This window comes from Athene noctua, chromosome 6 (assembly GCF_965140245.1).
Source record: "Athene noctua chromosome 6, bAthNoc1.hap1.1, whole genome shotgun sequence".
Classification (NCBI taxonomy): domain Eukaryota; kingdom Metazoa; phylum Chordata; class Aves; order Strigiformes; family Strigidae; genus Athene; species Athene noctua.
The window spans coordinates 35,691,746-35,709,311 of record NC_134042.1 but is presented as its reverse complement, the minus strand read 5'-3'; the positions used below and the strand labels follow the sequence as shown (position 1 = coordinate 35,709,311).

Genomic DNA, 17,566 nt, shown 5'->3' with positions numbered 1-17,566 from the left:
GTGCTTAGAACAATCAGCAAGGGATTAAAAATAGCTCAAAAGAGGTACTGAATTTAGCAATAGACTTCAGCAGTGTTGACCGCTAATGCCTGTTGAGCCCTTCTTTATCTCCAGTGCTATGTAGATCTTGTTTTATTTTCTTCAAAACATTCACATAGTTTTGTACCTTCACATAACCAAAACTTGTGTGCTTCAGTGTTCAGCATTTCAGTAAATGTGGAAAATAATGCACCTGCAGGTTACAGGCTTGGCATCAGTGAATAGTTAACTTAATCTTCTCTTAATTTGGAGGAGATGGAGAAGAAAAGCACTTCAAGACGGTAGAAATCTGTACCAGTCCTTTAAGACAGAGACCATGGTGCTTCCAGGAGGCAATAAATGTTAATAAACTTGGAAAGACAGTCTGCATCCAGAAGATGGATGTTGAATGAGATCACTTGTTCACAATACAGTTATAGGAAAGTAGAGGATGTTGCAGTTACTGTTTATGTGATAACTGGTTAAAAAGATGTTGTTTCTGGTTTGTGTGATGTAAGTCTTCAGACTTGCTCTTACAGTTTTTGTAACTGATGTTTTGCCTACAGCTGTGGAGAACCTAAATTTCTATTGCCATGTCTCTTAAGTTGTATGAGAAACTTGAATCTGACTCAGATTGACTGTCAGAAGTGGTAGTGCTGCCCTGCCTCTTGCATTAGTCTCCTTTGTTTCTGTTCTCTATGCTGGCAGTATGGTTTGTGCTATTGGGGATCTAATGTTGCTGGAAGCAGGATTGACAGAAGTTAGTTGCCTAAGTCGTTGGAGGGCTACCCAAGCACCAGTGTGACAGAAGAACAGATGTTTAGTGTAGAAAGGTAACAATCTGGTTTAACATGGCTATACAATGGGGTTAGCTTCCATGACTGCTCCCACAGCCTGTGAGTGTGGGCTGCCTTCTAAAGAATCCTTAGCAAGTACAGGACATGTTTGCAGCTTTGCGTCTGTAAGAGGTGGGAAAATGGCTGAACAAATGTCTTCCCCTCTTCCTTTCTCTTCCTGTCAGAAGCTTGGTTAGAGCAGCAAGGGTGCTCATGGATGGGTGAGACAAGTATCTTTGGAACTGCCAAACATGTTGCAGTTCGGACTAGCTACAGGTCATGCCTCTGAACTGTCCTCTATATGCCACTACATTCAAAAAGTATGGTTTCTGATTGCCAACATGGTCTCCCCTAATGTGACAAACTTAAGAAAACATAGCTTCTAGACTCCAGTTCAGTGTCAAGATGAATTCTTAAAATTTTTTCTTGGTTCCACTGGTTTGCATAAGTTTAGGGGAAAGATTCCTACCACAGAATGAGTTAAATCAAGCTAAGAATTTTGTAGTAAAAACTGATTAATTCCCCTTTTGCTAACAAAGGCACTTAATTTGTCTTTAGTAGGTCTGTCAACTGTCTTGATAAGATCCCAAGCTACTAGCTAGCATGCCAAACATGGGCTCAAGCTATTTCTGTTTGGAAGGGCTGTGGAACTGCGTTTGAGAGAGAACTGGGGAAGCAGAAAAGACTTGTTTGTAGGCAGGACCTACTGGTGTCCAGCAAAAGGAGTGCATGAAATCGCCTCATTTGTCCAAAATGCGATAGTCATCTCTCACTTCTTTAGACTCCAAGTTGAATCTCTGAAAGGTACTAGTGGTCAGAGAAGCTTGTGATAGAGCACTTTGGGGCACTGCAAATGGATCTCGGAAAGGCTGTTGCTGCCTGTATATTATAAAATAGTATTTGTAGGAGAAAAATGCTCTCTTCCACTGTGAAGAACAATATTGTGGCTATTAGGTGATTGCATTTTTTTGTCAAGTGGCTGATTGTTAAATCAAAAAAAAACTTGTGCCAAAGAAGAAAAGAAATTGGGTTCCTTCCTTAGATAGAATTGCATTGCCCCAATTTATTTAGATGCTCAGAAAACACTTTAATTATTACCTCATACTTAAGTTGAAAGAAATACGTTTAATAATCCTGCAGTTCTGACACATTGCTAAAACTACTTGGGAAAAGTCCTGTTTCATTTGCTAAGTATCCGAAGAGAGCTTTTCATCTGATGATGTCATGGTATGGGTAGTTGTGCAATATTTGTATTTGACAAAAGGATTAGGTCCGAGCTGATGCTCTCTTCCTATAAATCAGTATTGCTCAGATCTTTGGAACTGCATTTCTGTAAGAAATGTAGTTTTCTATCTTTGTAGAGGGAAGATATCCTTATTGTTTCAAAAATAAATGTCAGATGAAATACTGTGAACATCATTCACTTTGTAACAAGCCTCTGCTTTTACAGTTTGAGTTTCCTTGTGACTGATTTCAGTGAGTGAGTTTACATACTGCCTTTGAAATGGAGCAGTCCTTATGTGTAATCTTTAGGTTTCAGGGGGATGTAATCATCCGCTGAGGTCAGCTTGCATACAAAAAGAATAATTGCATGCACAAAGTAGTGTTGGGATTTAGCAGGGCAAAACTTAGGGCAACACGACAGATGACCCTAAGAATTGTTTCAAACAACTGTGTTTCTTACTCAGGGAAGCAAACTTCTCTATTAAGCTAGACATGGTTAGCTTTCATTTGCCAGGCCAGGTTTGCTGCTAACTTAACATTTTCCTTTTTTGAGCCCCAAAAGGGAAGGTAAGAGAGATTCATACAACGAAGCTAAATACAGTGTCAGCTGTTTACTATGTCAGTAATGGATACTGTAATGGAAAGCTTCAGACTTAATTTACTCATATTTCTGAGATATATTGAAGTATTTTCAGCTTGTTTTTAAGGTAGGGTGTGAGGTTTTTTAAACACTTTCAGATTCTTAACTAGAATTCTTTTAAGACTTTAGAGTGAGGCTTATCCTTCAGGCTTCTGGGAATCCCTCCATCTAGAGGGAGCAGTTTCTCTAACCTGTGCCAAAACCCAAGGAGTGTGTTTCAGAGCAGTTCTCATCCTCTGCTCTGATCTGTACCAGTGGTGATCAGGCTGATATTCCAAGAGCCTCCAAGCAATCTTTGCTGCATGTTCACTGCTCGCTTTAGACTAGTCCTCACCATGCAGATTAGAGGTCAATATCTATAGTAAGGCATCTGTTCTTACTTGTAGTAGTATTAACAATATGTAACCTAATGGTAATTGGTAGTTCTGAGAAGTGTCATATTACTTCAGTAGTGGTAAAGGACAAAGCAGGTGCATTGAAACATGAGTCAAGACTTACCTGCTTGTCATAAGCAAATGGAGAGTCTAACGAGATAAACAGCATAATGCTGCCTTTAATACATTGTTCAAAAATGTGTATGCTTATGCTAGCCCTTCCGTCAGCGGCTGCACTGCTATACAGTCTTCCTTTTCTCAGGTGAATCAGGCACGTGAAAAAAACCCATCATCTAAGTGCTTGCTGAAAGTTTAAGTATGGACTGGTATAAAATTTAAAGCTGTTGGGGGGACAAGCATTTCCATAAATTCCTATAGAAAATAAATAAAAATTGTTTCTAAGCCTGTGTATACATTCAGACATACTCCTGGAGTTTGCTGCAAATGTTCTAATTGAGCACTGACTGTATTTTTTTTATACTTAAGTTTAGAAAATTTTGATGGCGGAATATTGTTCTCATAATTAACATGCTGGCTTTTTCTATAGTATTAAGTAGAAATATGTGTGTTTAATAGGACATGTAAATTTATAACCTGTGTCATGTTTAAACTGTTGCTTTCTAGTACCCTCTTCTTACCTTACTAAGTTTCCCTTTTCAGTGACTTTGTTCCTAAATAGTAGTTCCTTTGACAGATAGATACCCTTCTACTTGAAGTAGCATGTCCACTTGTTACTATGTACTCCTTCATAACTTATCCTTCACATTATTAGCTGCAACAGAAATGGAGTCAGTACTTTACATAGGCCAGAATACAGAATAGAAAAGTAAGATTTGCTTTTAATTCTATTAATTGCTGCCAGTGTCTTACATGTGTGCAACCAGTTCAAAAACATGTAGTATCAGGAGAGCCTCTTTGATCTTTTTCTTGACAAATGTTAAGATTCCTGTGCTAAATACTTAGCTTAGTCCAAGAGCTCAGCAACCCGATGCAGTTCTTGAAACAACTGGCAAAATTTAGTTTTTAAATATCCTTGAAACTGAGGGAAAAATGATGTATAAAAAGTAAAATAATTGCAACGTAAGCGTTCTGCTCTGAACTGTCCAAGGACCCCTCATGGGCATAAGCACAGCTGTAATTTTGTGGCTGTAATGGGTTGAGACTGGAATGTATAATTCTAGAATAGGATTTTTTTTCTTTAAATTACTATCTTTGTAGTACAAATATAAATAGTATTCTGTATATGTAAACCAGATGTGCAAATGAAATCAGCAAAGTGCTGTTGGAGACTGCAAGTTGCTAACATTGTGGTACCATCAGTCTTAACTTAATAACCCCAAGCGCCCATGTTTTCAGCCCTCCCACAGTGTGTCTCCCCTCATTTATTTGAAATCTGCTCTATCTCCCTTCAGGAGTCTTAAATATCCCGTCTCTTCTTCACAAGACATGTACTCTGTGAAAGAGTAAATCCTAATACAGCAGTGGGTACGAAGAAACTGTAGCAGACTCGCCATGAGTTAGAAAAAACCTGCCTCTTCGATGCTTCGCTTTCTGCTTTCCTATCAGCGTTCCCTGTCCTGGCACCCTCTGTGAGGCCAGGGTGGTGGCCTAGAGCAACGAACCACTGCTTCCTGCCTTCTCTGAGTCAGAAAATGATGCTTTGCTGCCCTCATTCTGTACTGAGCAGCTGAGTACCAACAATATGTCACAGCTTTCGCGCTCCTCTGCATGGTCTGTCTCAGGAGGGCCTGTGTACAAAGTGTTACAGACAAAAATCACACCTCTCTTGCGGTTTATAGGCTTCTATTAATCTGCTGCAAACAGGAGTGACTCAGATTCAAATCTGCAACTTTAAAATGTGTTTAACAGTCAGACAATGTATATTAACTGAAGGAGGATCTAGTAGGCCTGAACTAGCTTTCCAGTTGTTCATCCAGGCATGCCAGCAGACATGATGTTTCATGTGCCCTTTAAAATGTAAGCTTCTGTACAGTTGGAATCCTAAGCCACAATTAAAATTATTATACTTTAAGTCAGATTTAACCCCATTTTCAACCTTTGTCTATAGGGCACTTCTGGTTTTACTCTCACTGGGTGTCATATAACTCTGTATACGTCATCTGTAACGACATCACTGATTTCTGCTTTTATTTCCTAGGCTGTGAAGATATTATTGCTGAGAGCATCTCACTGGACACCTTAATTGCCATTCTGAAGTGGAGCTCTCAGCCGTACGGTTCCAAGTGGGTACATCGTCAAGCGCTACATTTCCTCTGTGAGGAGTTTACCCAGGTCATGACTTCAGATGTCTTCTACGAACTTAGCAAGGACCACCTGCTCACAGCTATTCAGTCTGACTATTTACAGGTAACCTGCAGTGCAGAATACAGCTGGTCCTGCTTGAAGCAGGATACGTTATACCATTGCTAGAAGTGTTTAGGAGTAGCTCATTTTAAATTGTAGGCGAGAGTGGGTTTGTAAGCACACTAAGCGTTCCTTTCATGAAATGTAAAAAGTGAAACTGAAGTAGTGATTAAAAAAACTATTTTGTTCTTGGCTTGTAACACAACCCAAACTGGTATGCTATTGCTTAGAAGCCTAATGATAGTTTAGAAATGGCTGCAAATTATTTTGAATAAAGCATTTCTGAACCTAATGTTTGCCTTGCATGTTTAAGTGTTTTATAAAATGATGTGGTGGTGGTAGTAGTTTTGCTGTAACAATGTACATCCTAGTTGGGGGCTGCGGGAGCTAATAAACTCGTAATTGTTCAGAACGCTTCATTTATTTTTTGAGGGGAGACGTAAAAATACCTTCTCTGACAAGTATTACAGAATTTTATTTCTTTTTTTCTGTGACTTCGGTGATTTTAGGGAGAGGAAATCATAATGAGTAATAGGAAGCTTGTGGATTTTTGCTGCCGTTTCTCTTCAGGGGAGATACCTGTATAATGATCACCAGCCTTTTTATAGCTTAAAGATGACTGGATTTTTTTTTTTTTAAATTGTATTCATCCCAGTCTTACCTTACTTTCTTTAAAGCATAAAGTGTTAGAGATTAAAGTGGTTTTTTAACACTTCAACAGCACTGTTACTGTAATTACTGATCTTCCACAAGAGCATGTATGACTAAGTTTGCTACTTCATTTTTTCAGTCCATGATTTTTTTCCTCTGAAAATGTTGAGTGGTTAGCACGTGTATATAGGTATGAACAAAGCAAAGTTGTTTTGTTTATAGTATTAGTGAAAATCTTCCTCTTCACCAAGATTATAATTTAGTTGATCACTTTCATAGCTTTCCAGGCTGTGCAGATGCTGAACTTGTAATGTTGAACAAGAGATCAAAACCACTCAGTTTTAGAACTGCCCCTTTTAATTGACTTTCATCATTCAAATTTAATACCTGTAAGTTTTCATGCTAGACAAATTTTTTCCTTCTGTGGAAAACTTATTCCTTTTCCAAGGCATTCAGTAAATGACTTGAATCTAGAAATCGTGGTGATGTACCAGTAGTACTACCTTAAAATATTTGGAGGAAGTGGTATAGCAGATCATAAAGTATAAATACCTTGTTCTTGGTATAGTTAAGTTTCTTTATAGCTGTGAAAGCCCTCTGTATGTAATTTTTTGTGTGTGTGACATTAAACTAAGCATATACAGATTGCTGACCTTCTCTTTCTACCAGGCAAGTGAACAAGATATTCTTAAATATCTGATTAAATGGGGAGAACACCAGTTGATGAAGAGAATAGCAGATCGAGGTAAAGATACTTTAAACCACACAGTACTAAACCAAATATACCAAAATGCATGGAAGTTCTTTTTTGTGGGTAATCTTTAACTTAAGGAAAACTAATTTACTTTGTTCATAGTATGGTCAAAACTAAACAAATGCAGCTTTTGTTCTCTAAAAATGAGAATGAGGGCATTCTGAGGGAGCTTGGGTTGTTTAGGCTTAAGAAGAAAAGGCTTGGGGAGTATCTTAGCAGATCCTATAAATATCTAATGGTAGGAAGCAGAGAAAATAGAGCCACATTCTTCTCTTTGCATCCAGGATAGGATGAAAAGCCGTGAGGCATTCACTGAAATACAGGAAATTTTGTTTAAACACAAGAAACTGAATATGATCAGACACTGAAACAGGTTGCCCAGAATAGCCATGAGGTCTCCATCCTTGGAAGTATACAGAGCCCACTGGATGTAGTCATGGGTAACCTTCTCTACCCTGCCTGGGGAGGTGTGGGGAGAGGGTGGTGGTTGTGGCTGGATGAAACTTTTAGATGTCTTTTCAATCTCTATTGAAAATTCAAATTTTTAAGTCAGGTTGATTTTCCTGTTGTCTCAGAATTATTTTTCTCATAACCTAATTCGTAAAACAAAAAAACCTCCTGCAGTATCTTTTACTTTTCTGTGCTCATGAAGGCTTTTCACAGTAGTCTTATTCTTAGTTTACTGTGTCAACCTTTCACTTCAGTTTGAGTATGTTTCTCCCACACAAATCTGTGGTAGTGAGGAACAAGCCATCAGGTGGTATCAGTGTTTTTCCTAATGTATATGTAAATGTGTTTTTATTAGCTCGGATGCATATTATTGTTCCAGTGGTAATTTCAAGGGCAGTCTCACATGTATTGGATGTGGGAAGTAGTTTAAATATATTTCTCAAATAAATGCAAGTAGCTTCTAGTTCATCCCCACCACAAAGTGTCAATCATAGTACAACAAGAGGAACAAAAAGGGAAGAACCTGCTTGTGTGAAAACAGCAGTGCAAGTGTGGCTACTGTCCCTGGAGGGCTGGCCATATTCTTGAAATCCACTGTTATGGCTTGCGGTACAACTGCTTTGTTATGAACATGTTGTATGAAATGCAACAAAAAGTCAGTTAAAGTATGTACTTTTAGTGACCCAAGTATTAACCTTCTGTCTTCAAAACAAGGTTTTCTAAGTGTTTGTCTTAAGGCACATTGGAATGTAATGGAGCCAGATAAACAGTAACAGCCCTGAGCTGGGGGAAAGCTGCTCATTTGAAGTAATTGTGCATCTTCCTGGTCTGTGGTGTTCATTAAGTAAACAGCTCAGTTCTCTTTTTTAGGGTCATCAGATAACATAAGCAAAAGCAGAAATAAGAGCTATGGCAAATTTTGTCAGATTAGGGCCAAATTTAGTCTAGTAATTTGGTCTTAATTCCTCAGTGATGCTCCTGATTTCTGCCGTTCTGAATATGTGACAGTGTCAATCAAATATGAGAAAGCATTAGAAATTGAGATGGGCTGTGACCAAAACGTGAGTTGCCTGAACTGAAGGGAGGATGGCTCTGTTTGACAGGTTTCCTCAGAGTGAAGCTAGTCAAATGCAGGTTGGGCACAATACCTAAAATACAGGTGCAGGTAGTTAACTGGGGAGGGAGAATGACCTGAGTGTGTCGTATGTTGTCATCTTGCAATCTCTAGGAAGATTTGCACTCTTGGCACAAATAGGTATTTTGTGATCATGAGAAAAATTTGAGTGGGTCCGACACAGTTGTTAACAAGGTGGGTTACACAAGGAGGCTAGAAGAATTTATCCCAGTGGAACCTTAAACCTTAATTTGAAGAAGAAAAGTCTGATAACTGCTTGGGAAAGGGAGAGGACCTGCAGGAGAGAGTTCTTGAGGAAACTGCTAGCAAGGAAACACAGATGTTTTCATAGCATAGTTCTTGGTAGAACCTTGTAAACATTTACCCCAAACACTTTTTTTGTTTTTTTCTCCCTGGTTTACAGTTTGAAACTGACAGCTGTGCAAATTACCTATGCTTGTATAAATCGAACATGTCTCTGTGGATGCTTCACAGCAGATTATGAAATAGTTTTGTGGAACAAGGCTGATAAGCACTGTTGATGTAAAATTAGAATTTTCTTTCCTTCTCTGTAACTTCCTATAAGCCTTGTAACTCCTGCTTTCCTATTTAAACTCTGATGTAAACTCAGTATTTCTTCGTTCCCACAGAGCCTAATTTACTCAGTGGTACTGCTCACAGTGTGAACAAAAGAGGTGTGAAGAGGAGAGATCTTGACATTGAGGAGCTGAGAGAGATCCTGTCTCCACTTTTACCTTTTGTCCGCATTGAGCACATCTTACCCATGAATAGTGAAGTACTGAGTGATGCAGTAAGTCAGTAGTCTCATACAAATACTATCTCTGGGTTCTTTGTACTTCAGATTCTACAATGTTCAGGTTTAGTTTGATTTGTGGGGTGTTTTTTAAGGATTAGCTCCTAAAATGTTATCACTGAGTAATGCGTGTATAACTTTCTGGTGAATTTTTCTGTTCTTTAAATCTATCAGAAGGCTAAAGAGAAATCAGCGGTGTAACGATTCAGTGTAAGAAATGCATTTCTTGCAAGGTTTTCCTCTATTTATATTTTTAAAAACCCATAAAACTCTTTCTTGATTCTTAAAGATGAAGAGAGGCCTGATTAGTACTCCTCCTTCAGACATGCTACCAACATCAGAAGGTGGAAAGTCAAATGCCTGGCTGCGGCAAAAAAACGCTGGAATATATGTGCGGCCAAGACTGTTCTCGCCATACGTGGAGGAGGCTAAGGTAATAATCATTAACAACACTTAACTATTGTTAAATTGGAGTCATCAGGGGGTTCTGTAAACAGGGAAAGATTTTTGGTATGTTTTGTCTCTCTCTGCATGTACTGGCCTAAAATACTAACATTTTCAATTTAACAAGACTTACAAGATTGATCATCAGGCTCAAGTCTCTAGAACTGGTCAGAAAAATTTCAACAAAATTTTTTTTTGTCGAAATTGAAATGTTTGCGAGACAGATCTTGATGAAATTCCACCGGAAACAAAGCAGCGTTCTGAGGGAAACCTCCCTGGTTTCCAGCCAGTTTGCCGGCCCAGCTCCTCGGCAGCCCTCCTGGCAGGCGGATGGCAAGGTGAGAGCCTGAGAGTCCCAGTTTGCAGCTAGTCAGCAACCTTCGTGCCAGGTCTTTCAGGCTCCCCAGCTCCCACCAGAGCTGGGTGGAGAACTACTATTCCACTCGGCAGAGGACTCTGATATTTCATCTTCTTGTTTGAATCGGAACATATACAAAATTCTTTTGATCCTCCGCAAAATGGAATAAATATCTTGTGTCCAATTTGACTGAAGTCCTTTGTGTCCCACTCAGGCAGCATCTTCCCTATTTAATATCTTGTATGAGGACTGTCAAACTGAAGATCTAGTAGCATCTCTGATGGTGATGTTTGGTGACAGGGTGGAGATGGCTCTGTGGGGCAGAAACATGCCATGTTCTGTTTGACAGAATGGGAGCCTTGTAGGTTGCTTACTAATGCTACCACTTAAGACAGCTCTGACTTAAGTCTAGAGCTTGTGAGTCCCAGCAGTGCAGCTGACTGCAGAACAAGAGGATTAAGTGAAGCTGTGCACATCCGCATTGCTTACAAACTCTGACCACTACTCTGGTGAATTCAGAGCTTTGTCCTGTACCTAAGAAAAAAAAAATATTTTCTAAGAGTGTAAGTTGTTGACATCCTCTTTGAGAGGAGGGGAGAAATAAAACTACTTTGCATTTTGGGCACAAAGGTTAGAGAGCACCAGGTGGCACTAAGCAGCAAAGGGAGACTAGCCAGTTAAAATTTTGTCTTTGTATCTTGGATTGTTAAAACTAACAAAAATGTGTTAAAGAATGTGATAAAAGCTTTGACTTTCTTGATTTCCAGGTATATGGTGGGGGAGTGCCTTAGTAGTAATCTTAAAGTAAAAAGTGCATTCTACATTTTTTTTTCCCCTCCCTGTCAGGAATCCTATTTGTTTCTATTAGTTTCATATTATGCTGTTACTATTTTTAAAAGCATCATTAACTGTTTAACCTTAGAGGGAGGACTCTCATTATGTGGTAACTATACTTCATTGTTTAATTATTGTGAAATGCAAAAACTGAGAATGATTTCTGATTTAATTTTTTTACTCTCCTGTTAGCCTCCCATGTTTTTGAAATAAATCCATTTAACATTAAATGAGAATCTTAAAAGGGTATGCATAAATCCCTCTCTATTCTTTAAGACATCTGAGAGGAAACACGTTTCATTTTCTGACTAGTGCCTTCTACTCAGCAGCACAGAGAGTTGAGACCTGTAGGCAGTAATTGTCTGAGGCAGAGCCCAGAGTGTCTGGCCTCGAAGGTTAATTGTAATCCGACAGGTATAAAACAAAGCAACCTTCCCAAACTTTATTCACCTGCCTGCTCTTAGATCTGAAACTCAACTCTGATCATGACTGAAAAATGGAATGGAGAATGCTCTGGAAAAGCCAAATACTATTTGGGACCTGGAAAAGTTACAGTTTAGGCATTGCTAGACTTGTGTCCTCGAGAGTGGCTTGCAGCAGGTCCTGGTGGGTATGTGTATGCAGTGCCTTCACGAGGGCTCTAATGGCTGTCGTTGCAGTCAGTACTGGATGAGATGATGGTGGAACAAACCGATCTCGTTCGCTTGCGGATGGTCCGAATGTCCAATGTGCCCGACACCCTTTACATGGTAAACAACGCGGTCCCGCAGTGCTGTCATATGATTACCCACCAGCAAGTTAGCACTAACCAGTCCAGTCCTCCTTCAGTTATAGCCAATGAGATCCCAGGTAAGGCTGCGAGATCACTTGCGATGCTGATTACTCTGGTGTGAGTGGATGGGGGCTTGGGGCTGGGGAGAGTGAATGTGAATTACTGAATATTATGATTTCCTTGGAGAGTAGTACTGCACCATTTGGGTTTCTTCCCACCCAGCAGTTGTCCCTTTTGCTTTAGTGTGCTCTGAAGACATTAACTATTTTTGGATGCCATAGTAAATAGTTAGAAATAAGCTATTGGTAATTTAATCTGCTTCAGCAGAGCATTTTGAAAAACTCTGGATTGGTTAAACTTAACTGTAGAACACTTGGTGAAGCCTGGCGCTCTGTTCTCAGAGTGGTTCTCTGTTTTCTGCGAACAGTGTCCAGGATGGTTGAGATCCAGAAGGCTGGAAAATGGCAAAATACTGATTTGTTTTGAAAACAAAATCAGGGGAGCATAACTTGTAGGGCAGTCAGCCTAAGTCAGTTTGCCAGAAAAATATTGGAAGTAGGCAGTCAAATCACACTTTTCTTCAGTTTACAAAACCTACTTCAGCTTTTGAACACAAACCAGCTTTCATTCCTTGTGTGGCAGAGTAAGTTTTTATAGGTGGGAGTAGATATGGTCTGTCTTGACTTCAGGATACTCGGTGTGACATTCCCCATAGGCAAGCCAGGGAAATACAGTTATAAAACTGCTGTAACATATTTTGTCATTTATGCGTTTGATCTTTTGGTGTCGAACTGGAAGAATGTATCTGGTGGGATTCCCAAATTATCCAGCTCTTCCCACCTTTCCCCTGTCCCATTTAACACTCAGTGTGCATAGAGAATACACTGGCAAAACCTATAGCTGATGACAAGTTGGGAGGGTCAGTGGATGTTTTGGAGGGCAGGGTTAGATAGCAAAGTGGCCAATATTTAATTTAAATTTAGTGAAGAAAGCGGGAAACGTGCTTATGTAGGTGTAGCCAGCTGTGTGCATACAGGAGGGCTGAAGGAAGTTCTGTGGAGAAAAACTTGAAAGTCAGCGTTATAGAATTCCATGAAGAACAACTGTCATGCTAAAATACAAAACCAAATGTGCCACAAGGCATGTGAAGTAATTTGGTCTCAGGTGGAGCCTTGTGTTTAGCCTTTTAAATGGCCATACTGGTTCAGGTCAAGGATTCATCTCTAGTCTGGTATCCTTATTCCAGCAGTTGCCAGAAGTGCATAAGGAAAGTGTAGCAGTAAAAGCACATAAAATAATTGCCTGTAAAATTCTGTGTGCTCTTCTACTCCTTGCAGCTCAGAGATGTCCTGTGGTGTGTAGTGTTTCTGTGCAGTTAGTAATTTTAAATGCACTTTTAATCCATGAGTTTATGCAGTCCTTCATTAAACTCGCATAAACTTTTGGCATCCATTTTTAGATCAAAGTACCATTTTCCAGTAGATATGGATCGGTTTGGGAGTCTGTAGAAAAGCAATAAAGATGACATGCCACCAAGGAAAGTCATCTTCCCTCCACCACTCCCTGTTTACCGTTTGATAAGCTCTTTGTATATCAATTATGTTTCCCTTCAGTCAACTATGTTGAAAGAAGGTAGATAAACCATACTTACAGATGCTAGAGCCAGGACAAAAACAGTAAGTTTAAACTGCTGCAAGAGAATTTAAGTTGAGGTGTTAGGAAGATATGAAACACTTAGTTAAAACACTGCAGTAAGTTTTCTGGAAAGGTTTGTGGAATGGTTTTGATCTACTTGTTTCTTGTGATTTGAGAAGAGACTTGATAAAGCCCTAAAAGGAGCTTCTGAAAACTTGTTATTTAATGGAAGTATTAATTGTTTGGTTAGAAATTCACAGCTGCGGCATCTCAGCAGTACATTACAGTACTCAGACTTTTTCCCCCATCTACAGAAAAGCATAAATATACTCACCATGAATTGAATGTAAATTTCATCATTTGATAACACCTTGCTCGAGCTTCACTCCCAAAGAAGTTGAGAAATGAAATGGGTTCTCAAAGGTCTCCAATGTTTTGCAAAAGCTCTTGTGTTCTGAAAAAAATTGGCTCTGTTGGCAAGCATGAGACATCTTACCCAGTGTGAAACCCCACTACAGCTTGGTTCTCTACAGTGTAGGAATTATTGCCAGCCCTTTGATTTGAGCTTGGATATGAACTCGGAGCCTGGCTGCTAGTTGGAGGACAGGTGTTGTGTCCTGGTAACTGCCTGCTTTGCTTAGTTCTGTAATTAAGCAAAAGAATTGATTGTTTTGCCTAGTGCCTTGTGCTCAGAAGGGGTAGATGGAGGCCAGTTAACTGGAGCAGGTTCAGGCATGTACCAAACCTGTAACTTGTACAGGAATCCATCGCAGAGCACAGATGGAGCACAGGAACTGTCAGAGGGAGAGCTAGGCAACATTGCCTCCATGCCCCTTAGGCAGGGCTCTTAGAACAGGGTTTACTTTATGGCTGAGGTGTTCTCCATCTGTTGCTTGCATCTTCCTTGTACCCACTGCCTGTGGACTGTATTTGCATAAATGCTATTGGCAGCATGTCTTAGTGCTCTTCTTGCAGGGCTGTTGTAAAATGAGTTAAACCTCTGCTGAAGTCTGTTCTACTTTGAGACTAGAGTCTGCAGGTAATTGGGTTTGCTTGGGTATTTTCCAGTTTGTTTGAATTAGAAATCCTGCAACTGACTTGACAGAACTGTATTTTTATATATGTAATCTCTCTTCCATGTGTTTTACTTGAATAATAGTAAAAAAAACCCACCAGAAACAAACCTGAGTTAGAGAAGATAGCTTCTTAATGAAAAACTTAAATTATTTTTTATGCCTGCTATTTGGAGAACTTCTCTAAAATCCTTTTTTTTTTTTTTTTTTTTTTTGGTGTTAGCAAAATGCAGGTTGTAGCTAAACATCTGGCTGCTAAACCAGGATTTTTCAGAAAAGTTGAACTGTGTGGAGGGTAGAGTGGAAGACTTATTTCCAGGCATTGTGGATAAAATTGATTATTTTTTAAAAAAAAAATTTTCCTAGTACAGAAACTCAGTGGGCAGGGGTGAATTTTTTGCACTACTTACACTTACCCTTCATGTACCAATGTAAACTTTGTGAAATTGGGACCAGTTGTAGTTGCATGGTGTTGGGTTTTCTTCTCTGTAATGCAAATGTCTTTTCACACTGTTCTTGCTGTCTGATCCATTTCATTTTTACGAGCTTTCATTATGGACATCTGGTCATGGTAATATATAACACTTACGAAGTTGATAAAGGATCAGATGCCAGGACTAACGTATTTAGAGATCTGGATTTATCTTCTATTATGATATGCACATTTTCATAAGGACAGAAAGACCACAGAGAAATACTGTTCGTTGTCAAAACAGCATCAAGAAGTGACACGAGGAAGTTTTGCAACAGGATAAATACCCCAAATTATACATTATTTCCTTTTGGAAAGGTTTTTTTTTTAAATTATTTCAATATGACTGCATAAACCAACGTAATTTTAACAGGTTTATGTTGGCTTACAGTTTGTATAATTTTTTTTAGAATGCTCTTTCTGTAGTTACATACCGTATTATGGTCTTGTGATTATAGAATTCCACTAGAATTATGAAGTGTATGCCAAAAAAAAAAAAATCAATGAGTTCTTGGCCTGTAGAATTCATGAGGGAACATTTAGTTGTTATTTAAGATATCCTGCCCCCACCTCAAATAATGAAATTCCTGCATCATAAGGGATTTACGAAGACGGCTGTATTTGTGGCTCATTCTAGCAGAAGCTGGAAAAATGGCATATGTCTTTACCATTTGTATGATATGTGTGTTATTCCATGTGGCTTAATGATGCTCCAAGGAACATGTGTAAGTTGAACTGTTCTTGGCAGAATGCTGCTTAAAAAAAAAGCACCAAGTCAGCCTGGTGTTAGATTTTTTTTTTTCCCCTTCAGAATTAAATCTAACCATTGCAATCCAACTTAGTGTCTCACAGTTCAAAAAGTAATGTCTATTATCTCCATTCCGTTCTGTTACCCCTCCAGTTCCTAATCTCCTTGTTGTAAAAGAGATGATCAAACGGCTGCAGGAGCTGCGTCATACTGAGCAGGTGCAAAGAGCATATGCTCTTAATTGTGGAGAAGGTGCCACAGTCAGTTACGAGATTCAGATTCGTGTGCTGCGGGAATTTGGACTTTCTGATGCTGCTGCTGAACTTTTGCAGGTATGAAAAATTGTTGTGTAAGACCACAGATGCTTTGATTCTGTTCTGCTTGTTAATAGACTTAAATGTGTAATCTGCAGTAAGAGACCTACTTTGTGTGTGCACATGCAGGTGCAAAAATGCTTTGAAATGTCTGCATAACTCTAGAACTGTCTAGGTGCAAATGACAGTGAGACCGTTGCATTTGATGTAAGTGCAATGTGTAAATATTTTTCTCAGGAGCTGTTGCCATTCAGGGTGCTCTTACTGCCACAGATTTTGGGGACAAAAAAAATCTGCCAAAGAGGCAGGTGATAAGAATAGTCAAACCAGAACTAGAAATCTAGATTATGATTTATTCTTGAATCAGGGAGGAGAAAAGTCCAAAGTAATACAGTAGATCTGCACAGTACATATCAGGTCTGGGAAACTGGAAATCCCACTTATGCTTGTGTGCACTGCTGTTAAAGCAAAAATGCATTTGTTGGTCAACTTAATCACACAGTGAATATGATGCTTCTTGTCTTCTTTTTAAAGAAAGCTTTATTCTGTGGTAGCTGTAATCACCTCAAGTGTTAGTGAGGATTTAGGTAGCATGGCAGATTTCTCGTTCCAATGTGTGTTAGTCTATGAGATTTTTCTAGGTTATTTCCTACCGTGTTTTGCTACATGCTGGCTTTTTCCTTTGCAGAATCCTCACAAATTCTTTCCTGATGAGCGATTTGGGGACGAAAGCCCACTCCTGACAATGAGACAGTCTGGACGATGCCGTGTTAACAGCACTCCCACTGCAGAAACCATGTTTACAGAACTGGACTCTTTTGTGGCCTTCCATCCACCATTGCCCCCTCCTCCACCTCCATACCACCCACCAGCAACTCCTATTCATAACCAGTTCAAAGTGGGCTGGAAACAAAGGGTGCCAAGTCAACATCCCTCGCGTTCCTTTTCTTACCCGTGTAATCACTCGCTGTTCCACTCCCGAACCGCTCCCAAAGCTGCACCACCTGTCTACTTGCCCAGTGTTAAAGCAGCACCCCCCGATTGCACTAACACTACAGGTCTGGGGAGACAGACCGTGGCTGCAGCAGCAGCAGTGATGGCAGCTGAGAAACAAGTAGTAAGTATTACGATTTCTCCTCCCTGTTTCTTGCCACTCAAAGTAGCTTTTAGAGGGGGGCTGGAGAGAATTCTTATGGTGAAGTAACTTGGCTTTGTTAAATAAAAGAGCCATCTTCATTGGTTAGGGGAAGAATTTTTGATCAAACTGGCTGTCAGTATTCTGCATCCCAAAGGCATTTCCTGATCCCTGGGAGAATGAATGTTCCAGGGGCAGGGGCACTTTGGAGAGGTAAGTGGGACTCATAAATCTTCTGAAATAATAGTTTGCTCTATATCAAAACAAAGCATAAGTCAACTTCAGTAGTAGACTGCATGCTGTAATTCATGGATAGAAATAGTGATGCTATTTTGGCTATTCACAAGTAAGTAGTCCTGAAGTAAACATGTAAAAGATGTGTATAAAGGGAACCTGTGGAGAAAGTGAAGGCCTTATGGCTGTGAACAAGATTGTAAAATGAATAAGCAAGCAGAAAGTGGTAATTCAAATACCAAGGGTATTTGTTGCAACATTTAAACATTATTGTTGCTGAACTACAATATGATGCAATGAAAGCAATG

General features: G+C 39.5%; 1 protein-coding gene across 2 annotated transcripts in view; it reads left to right on the top strand.

Annotated features, from left to right (window-relative positions):
- Positions 1-17,566, top strand: part of BTBD7 (BTB domain containing 7) — a 52,585-nt gene that overhangs the window by 31,262 nt on the left and 3,757 nt on the right. Inside the window, exons 4-11 of one of the 2 annotated variants that reach the window (XM_074908575.1) lie at positions 5,251-5,459; positions 6,777-6,852; positions 9,076-9,236; positions 9,529-9,672; positions 9,908-10,021; positions 11,535-11,724; positions 15,729-15,907; positions 16,578-17,006. In XM_074908575.1, coding sequence (XP_074764676.1) covers positions 5,251-5,459; positions 6,777-6,852; positions 9,076-9,236; positions 9,529-9,672; positions 9,908-10,021; positions 11,535-11,724; positions 15,729-15,907; positions 16,578-17,006 — 1,502 coding nt within the window. The remainder of the gene's footprint in view (positions 1-5,250; positions 5,460-6,776; positions 6,853-9,075; positions 9,237-9,528; positions 9,673-9,907; positions 10,022-11,534; positions 11,725-15,728; positions 15,908-16,577; positions 17,007-17,566) is intronic. The other variant, XM_074908576.1, reaches the window with a different exon arrangement.